Here is a 20,245-nt window from a genome sequence, read left to right as displayed (position 1 = left end):
TTAAAATTGGCAGTAATATTCTATTACACAAAATAATAAATTTAACATAGAGGCATATAGTAGGAATGTGCTAATTCCTAAGCCTCCTAAGCTTTTTCCCTCTTTACACCAAAGGTAGAGCCTGTAAAATATTAAATAGAAAGGGTGAGTTTAAGCACTCAGTAACCAAAGTAAAACCTACCTATGCAACTATATATCAATTGAATTTAAACACATGTATATGAAACAAAGTGCTTAAAACATGCTTGAACATATATCATAACTTATCACTCTAGTTGGTGCATTTTCATATCACAAAGACTAGGTACATTGTCATAAGACACTCAGACAGGTGACCATGACCAGATATATCAACACAACTTGCCATAACTCAAACATGTGGGACGTCATATAATTACATAAATAATGATCAACTAACTTATTTCTTCCTTATTTTTTTGGACTAAAATCGTGGGCTATAACACTGAATAGAGCTCCATTCGTGTGATTGGACTACCTAAACTCACCAATTGTGAGGTGTAACTTGATCAAAGATCAAATAACTTACTCTTAAACCACAGTTTTTCCCACTCTCCTATCTCTAGGGTGTTGTATATCTCAAGCTATTCTCCATGATTAACTGATGGAGAAAGCTAGGTTCTAGTCATTGACAAATTATGAGGCAATCCTTTGACAAACTGCAAGACAAAGCTATACCCCCATGAATTGGAGGGCACCCTAAATACCATATAAATTTTTTTCTACTCTCAATCCCTAGGCGAACTCCCGCCCACTGATCATGCCATGTTCGATGCTCACTATTTTTTTCACAATCTTATTATTTCATTATTATAAATCAACACGTTGGGCTCATGACTGTGCGTTACCTAAGTGAGCATCAAATTTCATTTTCATATTATCACATACATTTCCATCTTCAACCGTAGCACATTCATCATTTTCCTTCTCAATCATTACCATAGAACTGAAAAACTTATTTCACAAATCCCTTTGCATCTTTAGTTCAAAACAAAACAATTACATAACCACACAATTCCATAGCATGTTACGTGCCTTCATAAGACACAATTTACATTCCAAGCACATATTTCACACCACAATGCAATTAATATATAACTACTCAAAGTAAGGTTCCCTCAATTACCTTAAACCTTTGAGAGGTCAGAGGTGTACTCCTCAATATTCTAGCTTCCAACTTGATTTCTCAAGCCACAATTAGTGTCCAAGAGCTCAATCTACAATTAATAAATTATAAACTTCATCAATCATGCCAAACACACATATTTCAACTCTTGTCTTTCTTTTCTAGATTCCCCAATGCCTATATTATTTATGTTTTGGCTAATCTATTAAGTTTATTAACTCTCTTTAGTCCCCAATAACATTGATAAACTATTATACTCTTATTAATGGCATTACCACTCTTACAACTACCCTCATTAATGCTAAATTTGTATATTAATGGGGTTCAACAACCAAAAATCTCAAAACCCATTATTTCTAGGTTTAGATACTCAATTCTACTCTCATTAATTTCATTTGAGTCAATGAATTTAGACCCATAACCTTTATGGATCGAAAATCATCTCCCACTATCAAATCCTAATAAAAAAACTTCATAAATGTGGTAGAGAATGGGAGAAATGGAGTATAGGATATTTACCTTAAGTGTTTATTAGCATCAAAACGTCCCAAATACAAAGCTTAACTAAGCTTAGTCGCTTGTTCCCATCCTCTCCTTCTTTCTCTCTAATTTCTACCTCAGTTTGTGACTTAAGTTCTCCAAAAAATGGCTGTGCATAGAGAGTCCCCTTCTTACTTTAGTTGTGTTTGTGCACAGCAACGGACGTGTTTCACGTTGCAGTATGTGGCACAAAAACACTTTAGCTTTGTTTTCTTCTCTTTTTGATACCCAGGTGGCTTGACTTCATACTAGACCTACAATTAGGGCTGAAACACAATCAAAACCAGTCATTAGACCTCCCTAACCACACACCACGTCAAGTTACTTAATTATTATAAGTAAGCTTAGTTAATTGGGGGATTAAAATTTGGAATGTTACAAGACATGCAACGAGACCCACCATTTTATTTTATTTTTATCACTTTGAGTTATTTCAAAAGATCTTGATTCTACAATACCATGAAATCTTGCAACTTTTTAGTTTAATGTAAAATATAGTTGATAAATAAGAAGAGAATTAGAGTAAGCACTACTTTCTCTGATTGTAAATGTATGAGCTTGTGGATTCTGGCTTGGTCTTTAATGCAAGACCTTGTATGCTCATATTATGTATGTCATTGGTGCTCATCAGTCGATGAGATCTTGACCATTCAAATTTAAAGTTTTTTAAATATTTATTTATATTTATTAAAATAAAAATTTATAAATTTTTTAATAAAGCTTTTATTAATAATTGAGATAGCACAGATTTAATTTGAATGGTTCAATTTAATTAATATTTTTAAATTTTATAAATTGACCATTCAAATGTATTATGTACAGTCTAGATTTAATATAAATTTTTCTATAATTTTATAAATTTTTATTTGAAAATATGAGAAAATTATCTCATAAACTTCATATCAAATAGCACTATAGACCCTTAACTCCTTTTATTGTGAAAATTATTCTCTCATCTTTTAAAAAATTTTGGTTATTTTAATTTAAGGTCATTTTTTGAAAATTTTGGTCATTTTAATTTTGGTAATTTTTAATGTCATTTTCTATTAGTTTTGATCAGCTAATGGTTAACTCTAACTTTTATTAATGGCAAGGGAAAAATTACACTATCTTCAAAAGTTGAGAAAATAATTTGCACAATAAACTAGTGCAAGGTTTATGATACTATTAAACATAAAGTTTAAGAGGTATTTTTTCTCATTTACCCTTTTTATTTTAATAAATACACTATTTAAAATAAAGATAATATCCTAATGGGTACTTTTAATATATATATATATATATATATTAAAAATTATTATTTGAAAATTTTAATGAGAAAATAAAACTGCGAGTGCTTGCAATTTACTATCCAAATTAAATCATTTGGATGGTGTTCATTAGTTGATGAGCACAAAATATGGTTCCCACTTATGTCTATCACATTAATTTCTAACAAATTTCAAATAATCTTTGCACTTATTCTTATAAATGCAACCCACTAAACTCTATTTTATTCAGAAAATACAATCATAATCTCTCAAGATCTTGGTGTAATTGAAATTTTAGAGGAAAAGACTTTTATACCCTTACTTACTAAAAAAAATTCCAAAAATTTTCATTCCATGCACGAGGATAGGAGACTCAAATTTTGAATCCCAAAATTTCCTTCTTTTCGCTCTCATTTCAAATTACAACAAAGTCCCAAGAGATATAGATGTATTTTTTCCAAATCCACAGGGTTTAGCTGTAAATAAGTCCTTTTTGTAGAATCTATACATAATTCTTGCAAAAACAAATTAAATAGCAATAATAGGATCCTGCTACAATGTAGCAAGTTTGGGAGAGGAACATTAAAGGGTGAAATCTACCAACACACACACAAAAGGACCAGCTCGGCAAGCATATCAGTAGCTTTATTGGGATCCCTTGAGATTTTTTGGATACTAGCCATCCACTCACAAGCCAACTGTGATTAAATTTCACTAGCAAGATCAACATATTAACCATCCACTCACTACATTATAAATCACTTCAATGACTTCACTTAAGTCAAATTCAAGAATGAGTTCTCTATACTCAGAATCACATGCCATTTTAAAACCTCATGTTAACTATTTTTAATTTAATTTTTGATAAGTATGCTTTTATTTATTTATTTATTTTTGCTTACAGTTAAAAAGATTATTTTGTAAAAAAATTATGTTGAAAAAGTTTGTAGAGACTTCAAAAGAATTATAATATTTTTTATTACCTATTTATTATATTTTCTAATTTCAATCAAATTTACTTATCATTTTTCAAATATCTATAAATCTTGATTGAATTAAAAATATTTGTTTTAAATATACAAGTTTGTTTTTTTTTTTTAACCGACAAAAGACAAGGTCATGTTAAGTGCATTGCTTTTTTTTTTTTTTCAAAAGGCTGCTCACAGTCTCACAGATTCACGAATTCCACGCGCTGTTGTGATGAGCGCGTGAGTTCCATCACTTTCCTACGCAATTCCACGCACTGCCCATGTTCAATCAATGAAAATAAAAGTACGCGAGAGGCGGTGGTTGTTTGGGGTTAAAAGCCTTTAAAAAAGGGTTCACACGGTCGCAATCAAGTACACTCCCCGATCGCTGTTGAGAATTTTACGATCTTACGTGGCGGCGAGCCATTGGCAGTATCTGAGGGCTGTCATCCTGTGTTTGGGACCGTGCTGTTCACCAGATGTGAACGAATCAATGAGAGAAACGCAGGAGCAGGTGGGGCCCACTCTACTGGGGATTGTAAACACAACAATTATTTGAGAGCCTAACCCAATGGAGAAAGTCAGGATGTATGTGGCAACAGAACATGGGGCCCACCACATCAATTTGCGGGGTTGTCATTCATTCGTGCCGGCGCCCTCTTCCATCTCAGCCGTTGGCGTTCATATTTATTTTTCCTGCTTTTTAATATAGTCCCGTCATCTTATTCTGTTTAGTATTTAACAAATCTCACTTTAATAAATTATTCAATTATTAATATTTTTATATTTATTTTTATTTAATAGAATATTTAATTTAAAAATAATATAAAATAATTTATTTTATTAAATATATTTTTAATAAAAATATATTAATTACATCTTAAACACTAAAAATATTTTAAATTTTTTAATATTTAATCTCTTAAAAAATATTTTTTATTTTCTAATAGGGAGAGTACAAGTTAATCTCAACCCATTTTATTAAAAATATAAAAAATTAAAATTTATTACTCTCTTAAAAATTTTAATAAAGTTTAACTTTAATTTTATTAAATATTCATATTTTAAAATGTTAAAATATATTTTTAATCCTTTAATTTTATATAAATTTTTATTTTTATTTTTTAATTTTATAAATTATATTTTTAATCTTTTAACTTTAATATCGTTAGTTTTTTTTCAAAAAATTCTTACATTATACTTTTAAATAATGATAAAATATTTTTAAATGTTGAGATATTAAGTTTAATGTTTTTTAAAATAACAATAATTGTCACACAAAAAATAATTATATGAAATTAACGGTGTTAGGATTAAAGAATTAAAAAGATATTTTATAAAATTAAGAGAATAAATTAAAATTTTGTATAAAACTAGAAGATCAAAAGCATATTTTAACCTATTTTTAAAATATTCTTTCTCTCATCAACATATGAATGAAGGATAAATTTTTTTTTTCTTGATAAAAATTTGATGACATATTTTATAAATAAGATCAAAATTCATTTTCTCTCCTTTATAAATAGGACATAAGAGAACCAAATGGGGTTTAAGTTTAGTAGAAAGAATTAATCTTTCATAATATGATGGACTAAGATTTGAATATCTATTGAGTAAAATACTCATATTTCATACATGACAATGTCTCAAACAAAATTACCTTATAAAGAGGAAACACCTATGAGCAATCAAAATAGGACAAGAGAGAGTAAGTTCTAATTTTGGAAGATATAAAAAAAAATCTTCATGACATATAAAAATTTTTATTCTTACATTCAGTTAAATGTCATGAAAAATAATTTTTAAAATATTAAGCAAGAGATATGTAATTTAGTTATTCCATGACAGGTATTTTTAGAAACTTGCATTGATCTACATGAAAACTTATATTGAAACTTATATTTAGAAATAAAAAATAGAAAATTGGAAACACAGAAGGAAGTAATATATTTTCCTTTCAGTGAAAAATATGCAACAATATAAGTTATGATTAAAATTCAAGCAATAATTATATGGTTGATTGATATATTGATATAATATCTATATATATAACTTTTTAAAAATAGATATCTAAACTTAACAGGTCCTCTTTAAGCACCATATCATATAATTTATATTCATTTCATTTTAAAATGTAAGGTATATTTTAAGGAGTTATATATTCAAAAATATAAGATATTTTTAATCTTTTAAGGTATAATTATTGTTCTTTTTTTTTAAAGTATCTCTATTGATGAATGATTTTATATTTATTGTAGGGTGTTTAATATGAGCAAATATGAAAAAATAAGGTTAGTTTGAAAGTAAATAACTATTTTATTGAGAGGTAAAATTCAGTTAAAAATAAATTACATTTTTAAATGGATGTATTTGACTAATAATAACCAATAATTTTTAATTTAAATATAATATTTTTGATGCTCATAGACTTAATATTCTCCTTTCTAATTTCAATCCTTCCCTTTTTATATTCTCTTTCCATTTATGAATTATATCCATGGGAGAAAGTACAAAGAATAATGGCGTTTGAGTAACAATCTCTGTTTTTTTTGGCCAAAAAAACGAAAAAATGTTTTGTTTTTACATTACTATCTAATATGACTAGTATTATCAAACTAGATTTAAATATTGTGAGACTTAATTAAAAAGAGTTTAATTTGTTGAAAATAAAGTTTAATAGTTTAGATCAAGTGGGTGTGATACAGATATTAGTGATCCAGGCCCTTTAAATATCATTTTTTAGGATTTTATTTTTTGAGATGTGTATTAGGAGCACCATTTGAAAGAAAATAACTCTTAAATGGCATTCAAATTTTCTGAGTAATTAGTCTCATGTTTTCTGATCATAGGGATATGTGAAACTGAAATTTTTTTATTAGTTTTGAATTATATACATCTAATTTTCTGTTTTGGTTACACGTTTAGGCCAATGTGAAGTGGTTGTATATCTATATTTATAATATAAAATTTACAGGGAGCAACCTTTTTCATATCCTATGATTAATACAATTTATCATAGATTTCTTCTGAGACATTAGATCAAAGTTTATTTACTTATAGTTGGTTAAACTATAAATAATTAACCTCCCGTGTGAATTTATAAAGTTTACTCTGGCTAATTTAATTTTATAAAAATTTTAAATACCCAAAATATATAATATTTAATATTTACTCTCACTGTTAAAAAAATATAAAACATTTTTAATTTTTAATAAATAATTAATATTTTTTTAAAATACTTTCTAATAAATATATTATTTTATATTTATTTTAAAGTGAGACATGTCCCATTTAATAAACAAGCTTTTAACTTTAGGAAAGTGCCAAAAATTTTTCTAACGTTAAAAGTTTATAAAAAGATAAAAATGAATCCTAAAATACCTTGGCCATACTATTAGATTCACATTTGGCCGACATAATTTTTTTCAATTTTTTAAACTGATTTTGCAAATGAGATTTATCTATCCAATTATTTTTCCGTAATACCCTTATAAAAAAAAAAAAACACTTGGACACAGGATGACAAATCCTTTTCTTTAAATTTCCTCTCCTTTCAATTACCGATTCTTTCGAAAATGTCATAGTGTTATTCATGTATATTTACTAATTAAATAGCATGAGATTATTAAAGCTTGCATTCATATGCTCAGATATTTTAACGATTAAAACAATGAAATATTGGAGTAAAGTAATTGTTCTTGTGTGTGTATAATATATTCTGTATACGTAGATTATTTTTCATTATTTAACTTATTAAAGTTTACATTATTTAAAATTTTTATCCCATTTTTAAACACTTTTAATATATTACATTTATATAACAAAAATTACAAATCAATTCAAATTAGTGTCCTTCTTTTTGATAATTATATATTTAAAAGCACATTTTACCATAGATAATCAAAACAAATTTTAATTTACCAAACTGATTAAAAAGATATATTTAAATATAAATTATATTATAATAATTGACTTTTAATAAATTAATTTTTGCCACATGAACTTTTGATAAGTTGACTCTTGGCTAATGGAAATTCAAATATGCACTTATAAACAAGAATAAATATAAAAATATAGTATTAATTTGAAGATAATAAATTAATTTATTGAAAAGTAAAATTTAATTAAAAATATTTTATATTTTTAAATAGAGAGAGTATTTGCCAATAGTCAAATCAAATATTAAAAGTTAAAAACTTGATGCATGCTTAGCTTGAAATTAAAATCTCGTATAATATTTTCAACGTAAGAAATCAGAGAAAAGTGCAGCCGAAAAAAGAGAAAACTTAATATATAAATAAATATATATACTCATCCCATAATTTATAATTTATAGTTTTAAAATACACAAACAAGTATTACATATCTGGTCATTTTCCTTCATTTTTCCATACTTATTTATAAATATGCATAAATTGTAACTTAAAAAATATAGATATAAAATTTTTAAAAATAAAAAATTATGTGACTAAGCCACCAGTTTTACCAATTTTAATTGATTTGAGATTGATTCAATTAGTTCTTGATTAATTCTTCAATCCTTTTGATTTCCTCTCTGGCCCAAACATTAATTAGTTCTTAATTCCAGTAATTGAATCGGTCTGATTCTAAAAATATTGATCAAATCTTTTTTTTTAAACCAACAAAAACATTGGTCAAATCTAGTCAGCATAACTACTCCCCCTATATTCACCTTCAAAATTGTTAAACTCGTAATTTTAAGTAAATTCATGATTCATGATAAGAATATAAAGTCGTATCATAAATTTGTAAGAATTTACCTCTATTAACAAATAGCTATTAAAATACAATTATAATTTAATTTAAATATATTAAAAATATAAATAATTGAAATTAAACTCGTTTACATTGATAAATTATCATATACAAGACATCAAAAATTTAAAATAGGGAAACTTATTTTTGGTATTTTTATTTTTTATTAATATTATTTTTCGCATTTCAATTTTTTTTAAACCAGATCTTATAACTTTTATGAACTGAATTTTTTAAAATATTTACTTAACTCACTTAACTAAAAAAAAATTGATGAGCTTAATAAGTTTAACCAAGCTTGTATTTAATATGAGTTTATGAATTAGTTGACACAATTTTATAAGTTATAAATGTAAAAACGGTAAACTCATGAGTTTAATTGAGTTTATATCTAGTTTGAATTTATGAATGAATTAACACAATTTTATAAGTTAAAAATGTAAAAACGTTAAACTCGTAAAGTTAACTCAAGAGTTTGATAACTATGTCCACCTTACAAGTTATGAAATTCCTTAAACTTACATTCACATTCTTACATTTGATACCCTTTCTAGTTTCAGAATTACTTTGAAAGTATTGCAATGTCAAAAGATCTAAAGTGTTGTGCATACAATATAACCTTAACAATATCAAGCCTCATATTCAACTAGGTTGACTATCTTAGATAATATACAATATTATTGGATTACCTTTACAAAATAACTTCGTTGATTCATGACATAAAAATTTGATGGAGTTTTATAGCAGAACTGGCCATGAAGAAATATAGGTGTAGTTAAGTTTTATGTATACAATTTTAGATATAAATTAATTGAATAAATATTACATTCCAGAGGGTCTTAGTTTGTTTTTAATTTAAATATCTTATATATATTAGCATGGAATTAAGAAGTGTGTGTGTGTGTGTTAATAATTAGTTCAAGCTAAAAGTCAAATATAAAAAAACAATAGCAATAAATTGAAATCAAATGAGGACGATCATATTTTCTGGAATAGTGCAGAACAGTTGAGCTTCCATTATTTGTGATGAGCTGCCATGGGCAACTCCTGTTCCTTTTCGCAACTCCAAAAAAACTCAAATATAATAAACAAATGATTCATTCTTAAATGTGCTGGTCGTATTTGAAATATAATAAACTCAAATACAATGAACAAATGACACACACACACACACACACACACACACACACACACATATATGCATTAATATTTAATACTCCCTCATTCAAAATATAATAGATTTTTAATTGAGTTACACTCACAATTAATTATTTAATTATTTTTAAAATTACACGTACTTTTTATATTTATTTTTATTTGATATAATGTCTTAATTAAAATTTTTATTAATTATATATATATATATAATCAATGGTATTTTTGAAAAAACTTCATTAATTGCATCTTGAAAGATTCATGTATTTTTTAACATTTTACCTAAAAAAATACCTTATATTTTTTAATCGAGAGGTGTATAAGGTATTAAAAATCAGACTGATAATCCAATCAAAACACTAATTTAAATGTTAATGGTTAAACCAATGAGTACTGAGTCTAATAAAAGAGGTTAGTCTCTTGCAACATAATAAACTAAGATTTCAATTATTGTTGGATAGGTAACCACATTTATTAACTACTACACAATACTTTGAATAAGATTGCTTTTAATAGAAAGATATGAGATACTTATGTGCCAAAAAAAGATCAAAATAGTAGTTGAAGCGTAGTTAGATCAATCATTGACAAAGCATTTCATTAAACTGATCAAAATACTGGTTTACTAGTTCAATATATTAGGTTAATTTAATTTTCAATATTGTGCACTCCCTCGATCAAAAAAACTATAGAATATTTTATTCTTAAAGTAAGATGTTTAAAAATATAAAATACTTTTAATTTTTTACCTAATTTTTCAATTTTAAGTGATACACTCTATTAAAAAAATAAATATAAAAAATAATATAAGTTTAAAAATACTTAACTAATTTATTGCAAATATAAAACCATTTGAATGAATTTATTTAATATTTGAAAAAGTGCGCAGAAGCTTGATAGAGTGTGTATCATATAACAAGAGGCAACTTTTTCTGTAGTTGCAGTATCTATAAGCACATACCCTCCAATCACAGCTCACCAGTGTCATTCATCTCTTCCTTTTTTATTCTTGGCCTTTTGCTCTCTCAAGATTATTGCAAGCTTTGTTTTGATTTCTTTTTCTCCTTCTTCTACCTTCTTGCTTCTATATATTTCGTCTTTTCTGGGTTTCCTTTCTCTCTCTGTTTTTCAGGTGCTTGCTTCATTCACTCCCTCGTGTTTCTTCCTCTCACTCTCTCTTGTTTCCTTATCGCGTCTCTCGCTAATTCGTTGTTTTACGTTGTTTATAATATCAATTGAGGGTTTTTCTGATTAATTTTCTTAATTCCTTTTTCGTGTTTCTGGGTGTGTTCTTCATTGCGTTGTTCTGTTGGCGTCCAAGTGGGAAGTTGAATATCTTCAGATCTCTGAATTGTGATTCTAGGGTTTTCTCTGTGGAGTGACTGGATAATAGGTTTCAATCTGAATTTGAGGATTTTTCCCCCTTCCTTTTTTATTTTCTAAAGTGGTTTTACCAGATTCCCTGTGCTTGGATACAAAAAGATATTCTGATTCCTTTTATAAAAAAAAATGCTAGTGGGTTTGTCCTTGATAATATTCTTGCGTTGAAAAAACCTCTTCATTTCATCATCATCATCATCTCTCTCCCCTGTTCTTTATCAAAATTCACTGAAAGTTCCAGAGATCAATCACTCTTGTTCCTGAATCCTCCCAAATTCACTTCCATGCTTCAATAACTTGCTCTTTCTGATTGGATTTTTGATGATGAAGTGGGAAATGGATATTCTCTCATCTCCTCACATCTCCAACCCCACATGGCTCATTCAAGATGCCATGAACACAACCAAATGGACTGCTTCAGAGAACAAGCTGTTTGAGAATGCTCTTGCAGTGTATGATAAAGACACACCAGATCGGTGGGTCAAAGTTGCTGCAATGATACCTGGAAAGACCGTAGGAGATGTGATTAAGCAGTACAGAGAATTAGAAGAAGATGTTTGTAATATAGAAGCTGGATTGATCCCAATCCCAGGCTATCATAGTAGTGGCACCACAACCTCGCAATTCACCTTAGATTGGGTTAACACTTCTGGATTTGATGCCTTCAAATCTCATCATGGTGGCAAGAGATCCTCATCAGGTAGACCCCCTGAACAAGAAAGAAAGAAAGGTGTCCCGTGGACAGAAGAAGAACACAAGTAAGATTTTTCTTCCTTTTTGAATTCTCATGATTGAATAGATGATATATGTATGTATACATACGTTTGTTGTTGAGCTTGATAATCTGATATGGTTACTTCATTGTCTGAGATCTCTAAGCTTTCGTGTATGGTTGGTTTTGTGCTGATTTGTGATGTGGGTATCAACTGTTTGATGAAATTCTTCACAGACTGTTCCTTCTGGGTTTGAAGAAGTATGGGAAAGGAGATTGGAGGAACATATCGCGCAATTTCGTGGTGACTCGGACACCGACTCAGGTGGCTAGCCATGCTCAGAAGTACTTCATAAGGCAACTTTCAGGAGGGAAAGACAAGAGAAGAGCAAGCATTCATGATATCACAACTGTGAATCTGTCAGAAACCACAAGAACACCATCTTCTTCTTCCTCTTTAGAAGACAACAATAACAGCAGCAGAAACAGCAGCAACAACAACAATGGATGTAACATAAAGCAGGAGTCAAATCCAAGTGCTACTACTTTAGGTCAAGCGCATTTTCAATGGAACCAGGCAAATGCAGGAGGAGGAATTATGGGGTTTAATCCTTATGGGGTTAACTCGTATGGGATAAGAGATCAGGGCCAGAATCTGCATAGAAGTGCGCTTCTTAATAATCATGACTCTTCTAATTACTTTGGACCTCAAACTCAGAACATGGTCTTCCAAATGCATTCTTCTTCTCCTCACCACTTTTCTCATGCTTGATGATAGCTATATGGCTCTTGTATTGAAGCTTTAATTGCTAGAATCATCACTCCTTTCTTTTCGGGTCCAGCACACTATGTTCTCTTACAAGTTCCGTGTGAATACCATAAGTTGGAATTTTGAGTAAATTTTTTAGTTTGCTCTATCATATCTCATATGAACTTCAAAGGAGGTCCTATAATCTCCAAGAATCTCAATTAATTAGAAAAATATTGAGACTTGTATATTTAAGAGATATCAGTGACCCCCCCTGTCTACTTGTGAATTGAGTATAAAAGTTGATCAAAATTATAAAATGTCTAGTTAAATTATCAAATGATATTCCATTTTTATCCTTATAATTTTAATAGATTTCTTGCAATTTGAACAAGATATGCTGATATTCCCTTTAATTAACAAGGGTATAATTGCAATATTGTGATATTTTTGAATAAAAAAAGCAATTTAACAATTTTTCTTAATCTATATGAAAAATGTCCGAGACTAAGGGGAAGTATTTTGTAATGACTGCTCATATATATTTTTTATTTAATCTCTTGTTATTACTTTTTAAAGTAAAAAATAATGGTAACATCAAGTAAAAAGTACTTGATTCTCCTTGCTTGGGGATGGAAAAAAATAAGACCGGAAGAATTACTTTCGATTTAATTGTTAATTGTTAATATTTGAATATAACCAAATACATTTAGATATTAGAAAGTTGCACAAAAAAAGCAATAATTTTTCGTCATCAAAATATTTAATTTCTCTATATTCTGCAAACATGGTAGTACCTTGACTGGTCAAGATATGGGTAGAATTATTTATCATGATATAATCTCATGGAAGGGGATGTTTCAACGCAAAGAACTTACCAACTTGGGTCATGGTTGTTATCCAGAATCTTGGGATTTAAGGCAAAGTTTAGAGAGGAATATCAAATATATAATAGGGAGAATTTCAATTAAGGTTGAGAATTAATTTCATGTGGATTTAATTTTGGTTTTTTTTTAAATTTTAGTTCAATCTAAAGGAGAAAAGTTAAAAAAATTTTAACGGTGAAAAAATTAAAATATCCTTTATTTGTTATGAAAAATTACTAGTTATTAATTTTCTCACTGCATTTGTTAATTTACTAATATCACTTGTAAATTACATTCATTTATTAGACAATCAGTAATATTAGTTGTTAATTTACTAACTTTACTTATTAATTTATTAATATTAGTTGTAAATTATAAGACTTGTTAGTAATTCATAATTGATGTTAGTAAGTTATAAAACTTATCAATAATTTACAATTGATGTTGCCACTTATGATTACAAAACTGATGTTAAGTCTTACATAATTATTGACATATTAATTCATGTGATTTGTAACTCATATTTGTAAATTAACAAGTGAAGTAAAAAAAATTAACAATTAATGATTCTGCATAACAAGTGAAAGTTATTTTGGTCTTCTTATCATTAAAATTTTTTTGACTTTTCTTTCATGAACTGAACTAAAATTTTAAAAAAAGTTTGGACTAACCTGAAATTAATTTTTTACATTGATCTTTAACTAAAATTCTTCATAGATAATATTTAAATAAAAAAATTAAAAGATGCCAAGAAAACAGTTATATGTAGAGTAGTACTGTTCACGAAAATTATATTCAAAGCAAAATAATAAAATTGAGAGGTCTCTATAAATGCAATAATCGGATACCTTAGAGCATTTAGCAATGGTTCTTCAAAGATAAGATTAAGATGCTCAAATAGATACTTGGAGTCTTCAATCAAAAAGTTGAATAGTGCATCTAAGCAAGCAAGAGTATCTACATAAAAAGTGATCACTAACGCCAGGCAAAGCTAAATTAAATTTAATCAAATATTCAATATTAGTATTTTTCTCAAAGGATATGATCTCTACAACTTTCCCAATTGCATGGAGATCTTGTAGTCTGTGTTTTTTTTTTTTGCCAAAACATAATTGTGGCCTCTTTGAATACACTAGAAATATATGTGAAAGTGAATTAGTTAAAGCAAATGAGATTAATGTTACTAATTTGATTTACAAATTAAAAGAGTAGCGCGAGTTGAGTATTAATTATCTTAGCTTGTTATTCACCGTGAAACACCTTAGACAAATTTTTGTGAATTAGAATTGGTTTGGTACTTATTTGGCTTAAATTTGTATAAAGTTTGGACTCACTAGTTCATTTTTATTTATAGTCATCTAACGATGACAATGTGAGCAAAAATTTAAGATATTTTTATTAAGTACAATGTGTATGCTTGTGGGTGTACGCGTGTGTGTGAAATCTTCGTAATAATTTAGAACATCAACTTATTACATGAGATACATTAAGAAAAATACATTCATAAAATCAATCAATATTCTTGAAATTTTTTTAAAAAAAATAAAAATAAAAACATTAGCTAAGTTAAGCTAGGTTTTCATGGTTGAGATGTGATTGCTTAATGCTTGACCTCAATTATATAAAAAAATTTCTAATTAGATAAATGTGAGATTCACATGATTTAATTTTAACTTATATTTTTTTTTTTGGGGTAGAACTTCATAATCTTTTTAGGTGATGCATACATAGTTTAATATGTCTCTTTTTTGGGGGCCTATAAGTCCATCTCTAAAGTTTGAATTAATTAAAATATGTACAAGTTGACTTAAACATCCTTCAATGGTAAATGTTACTAAATTAAAAGAGACTACAAGTATCAGTCAATTATAAAAGTTAATTAATATATATATATATATAATCATATTTAGGATTCTACTTGGGAAAGTCTAATTTGTGTGTGAACAATTTAGGGTTTAGATTCTAATTGAAAATTGGATGAGTCATAGAGCACTCAGATTGAGGTACAATAGAATCGAATTCCATTCCTTATTGTCTTCACTTTTTTAAATTTTGCTGCCCCACTATTTTTATTTTTATTCATAATAATCAATCATTTAGATCTTTTATTAAGTTCCTTGTATGATAACCAATAAATTTAAAAACACTCTAGTGTAACACATTAATAGAAGGGAAGAAATGAGTTCTACCCAAAAAAAAAAAAAAAATTGTGTCTCTGTCAATAAAAGGTTGGATCGAATGGAGATTTGACAATTATTAAATAAAATTGAGAATTTAAATCTTATTGATTAAAAATGCATCTCAGGAGAATTTAAAGCTTATGGATTATATAGTAGGCAATACTAAATATCATATGATCGTATACAAAAGAGATGTTATCATGTTTTTTCCACCAGGTAAAATGACATTATTCTGACAATTAGGTTAGATAACATAGTGGAACAATATGTGATGGATCAAAACGGGTACTAAAAATTGTTTGAATAAAATTAAGCTAAAAACATAGCGCATTAAATTCAAATCTCTCTAGACTAGCCTAGAGTTGCAAGTGCTCTTTTTTTTTTTTTTTACCTCTCTTTTTTAAGAATTAAACAAATGGTAGAAAATCACCAACATATTTCATTAAAGAGAAAGACATCGTACTCTTTCTCATTTAAAATATAAACATTTTCTTTAAGCTAATATTGATCCACAATATAAGCAATTTAATAGTTGTAGATTTTTTTTATTTTACTTATTATATTTATTAACTTAACTCCGCCTATATTTATAGCCGGTCCCAAGCCCGGGTAAAGGAGGAGGGTTGTGTCAAGCCATCAACAGCCAATGTAAAAATTTGTTGAATCTATCATGAAGTTTAGATATTTGGGAGCCATTATTTAAAATGATGGCGAAATCAGTGTAGATATTTCACATAGAATTCAAGTTGGGTGGTTTAATTGGAGAAAAGCTAAAGGAGTTATTTGTGACCGTAAGGTGCCTAATAAACTTAAAGGAAAGTTTTATCGCACTGCTATCAGACCGGCAATGTTATATAGTAGTGAATGTTGGGCTCTAACGGGACAGCAATAGCATAAAGTTGGAGTAGCAGAGATGAGAATGTTACGATGGATGTGCGGACATACACGTAAAGATAAAATTCGAAATGAGCACGTACGTGAAAAAGTGAGGGTGGCACCTATTGAGGAAAAAATGGTAGAAAATCGATTGAGATGGTTTGGGCATGTACAAAGAAGACCAAGGGAGGCACCAGTAAGAAGAGTGGAACATATAACTTTGAGTCCGATTAAGAGAGGTAGAGGAAGGCTTAAGAGAACACTCTTGGAAGTTGTTGAACACGATCTCTTAATTAATAATATTCCTAAAAGCTTGATAAATGATAGAGCACAATGGCGTCTTGCAATCCATGTAGCCGACCTCACCTAGTGGGATAAAGGCTTGTTGTTGTTGTTATTATATTTATTAACTTGGATGATCTTACATGAATTCCTTCTTCTCACTCATCATTGGTAATTGAGATTAAAGGTAAAATTAAAAGGGAAATTAATATGTATTTTCATGAAAATAAAGATTTCATTGGTATGTAGATTATTATTGCAAACTACTTATATTTTGAACCAGTGGGAGTATATAATTAATATGGACACATGATGTGAAACTTTCATTTTCCCCAAATTATCTCCACCAAATTTCAAAGAGGAAGACCAAATTTTCAGAAGAAAAATATAGTTTTCTTAACAAATTTCAGATAGCCTTTATTCATTTTTTTTTTAGTTTTTCATAGGTATTTTCTATTAAAAATTTGATATATTATCGAATATTAAATATGAATATCTCTCACAGCAAAAATTTAAATTTTAATTTACTACGTTTTGAGTGATTGGCTCCTTTTATCAGATCTAATGTTATCAGTATGATGCTTGCCCTTGTCTTGCCTTTTAAGCTTTTCTCACTTGTGTTTTTTCCCCCTTTCTGATTTGGTTTTATTTCTTTCTTGGCCCGCCCTGACCCGATTTAAATAACAGAACCGAACATACCGGGTCACTCGGCATGATACCCACCTTTAGCTAACATCAATTGCACATGGATCACCAAACACAGATTCAAACTGACGTAAATTGGCAAAATTGACTTGGAAGTCGTTGCTTACTCACCAGGCACTAAATATAATTAAGATTAATGATACCAATTTCCTAAATTAATCAATTAATTAATTAATTTGGGATCAAACCATGGAATCTTTGTGGAGAGATTCCCTCGGGAAGCAAAGTGTGGATTCTTTGAAGATAAAATTTCGTACAATAAAATAAATAGGAGAAAGCAAGATTCAAGTGGGATTAGACGGGTAATATATTCCTGACAAATTATATAAAGATGTGTCTCTTTAGGATTTGGTCATATGAAAGTATTGTTTTGTGTATGAATTTATTTATTTATTTATTTATTTGTACGAATAGCTATAAGCAAAGTCCAAGCATCGTAATCATAGTCTTTGCGATTCTAATTGTACGGATTCATTCAGTAATCAAACTATAGAAAAATTTATAATGTTTTAGTGTTCTTATTATGTCTTGTGCTCTTGTCTCCAAGCATTGATCCCTTTTATGGAGACAACCCAAGTTTTTTTTTTAAAAAGATTTTCTTTATTACACAAAAATCATATATATAGGTTTGTGGCTACATTTTGGGAAATAATTTTTTTATGGTACCATAATCAATTTTTCATATAATCGTATATATTATGAAGAATCAGAATTTAGTTATGGGGAGAGTTGAAATTAAAAAACATATATTAATAATTTTTTTAATAAAATTTTTAAGGGCTGAAAATATATATACTCCCTCAGTTAAAAAATGTAAAATATTTTTTAAAAAGTTAGATATTAAAAATGTAAAGTATTTTTAATTTTTTGATATATAATCATTGCCTTTTTTTCAAAAGTTTTTCTATTGATGAATATTTTATATTTATTGTAGGGTGTTTAATAGAAGTAAATATAGAAAGATATGGTTAGTTTGAGAGTAGATAATTATTTTATTGAAGAGTAAGATATAATTAAAAATATCTTATATTTTTAAATAGAGGAAGTATCATCTATATATTATTAGAATTTTTTGTGCCTTTGATCTGATCAGCTCTTTCTCTAGTCCTCCGTTTGCCATTGTATATAATAATTTTTTAATGCATTACAAGAGAATAAAAAGTAACATTTTAAATTTTATAATAAAATTATATTGTTCATAAATAAGAGAAAAGTTAAATAAAGAAAAAGAGTAATTTTTTTGGCCTTAAAAAAGAGTAAGCTTAAGTAATGTGATATATTTAGAAAAAAAATATAGATAAGTCCTAAATAATCAAATTAATTAGGTTAAAGTATACTTTTAATCTTTTAACTTTACAAAGATTTCATTTTGATCTTTTAATTTAAAAAATTATATTTTTAATCCTTTAATCCTGACACTGTTAGTTTCATCTAAAAAAAATTTATATTAAATTTTTAAATATTAACAAAACATTCTTAAATGTTAATTTATTAAGTTTAAATTTTTTAAAATAACAATGCTTACCACTAAAAAAATAATCATTTAAAATTAAATGTGTTAACGTTAAAGGACCAAAAATATATTTTATAAAATTAAAGAATTAAAATAAAATTTTATATAAAATTAAAATATTAAAAGTATATTTTAGTCAATTAATTATTAATATGTCTCTAAATTCGAGTTATTACTTATTACTAATATAGTATACTTGTGCAAAAACCATTTGTTAGACAAAGACACTTCAGCTTTTTGCTAATATACCTGACCATTAAAATAACTAATTAATTGCTTTATAAAATAATGGTTTTGATTTTATGACTGCCTTCTGAGTCTATTAATAAGTCTAATTTGGCTGTCACTCTCAAGCTTTCTTTCTTTGTGCCATTCAATTGCATGAAGACTCTCTCACAAGTGACAAATTTCTCTAAAAAAAAAAAATTTCTCCATTTAAAAATATAAAATATTTTTAATTAAATCTCACATTCAATAAAATAATTATTTATTTTTTAATTAGTTCTATCTTTTTATATTTATCTCTATTAAATACTTTATAATAAATATAAAGTCATTATCAATAGGAAAAATTTTGAAAAAAAGACAATGATTACACCTTAAAAGATTAAAAATGTCTTATATTTTTAAACATTCAACTTTTCCAAAAATATCTTACATTTTTAAACGAAGGGAGTATTTAATTGATAATAAATATTTTAATTTATGAAATATTGTTTTACTTCCTAAAATTTACATATTTAACTATTTAATTCATGAATTCAAAAATTTATAAACTAATCATGAAATTTTTTGACTTATTACTGATTGAATTTCATCTGTATTTTATTTTTTTAATATTTTTGTACTCTTGATTAATGTAAATGAATAAAAAATCCAAGATATTTCTAAAAATAAAATATGTATTCTGGAATCAAAAATCAAAGAAATTAATTAACAAAAAATATTATCTTACATCTCTTAAAACAATTCTCTCATTTCAATTGAAAGCAACCTGGAAAAACAACACATCATATTTTCAGTTTTACAATTTGACCAGGAATTTATAATAGTAAAAGAATTTATAATTGCTTATTATTTTTTTTTTACACTAGAAATTTTTGAACCTTAGTTAGTATCCATATCTCAACCCACTCACACTCAAGCTAAT

At 27.3% G+C, this 20,245-nt stretch overlaps 1 protein-coding gene across 1 annotated transcript; it reads left to right on the top strand.

Annotated features, from left to right (window-relative positions):
- The first annotated feature begins 10,805 nt into the window (after window positions 1-10,805).
- Window positions 10,806-12,825, top strand: LOC129303210 (transcription factor DIVARICATA-like). Its single transcript, XM_054942360.1, has 2 exons — window positions 10,806-11,971; window positions 12,163-12,825. The coding sequence occupies exons 1-2, from the start codon at window positions 11,535-11,537 to the stop codon at window positions 12,695-12,697; spliced, it is 972 nt and encodes a 323-aa protein (XP_054798335.1). The 5' UTR covers window positions 10,806-11,534; the 3' UTR covers window positions 12,698-12,825.
- The last annotated feature ends 7,420 nt before the right edge of the window (window positions 12,826-20,245 follow it).

Source organism: Prosopis cineraria, unplaced genomic scaffold (genome assembly GCF_029017545.1).
Source record: "Prosopis cineraria cultivar Desert tree isolate PC_DT_omini unplaced genomic scaffold, ASM2901754v1 PC2, whole genome shotgun sequence".
Lineage (NCBI taxonomy): Eukaryota > Viridiplantae > Streptophyta > Magnoliopsida > Fabales > Fabaceae > Prosopis > Prosopis cineraria.
This window is presented reverse-complemented; position numbering and strand designations above follow the sequence as displayed.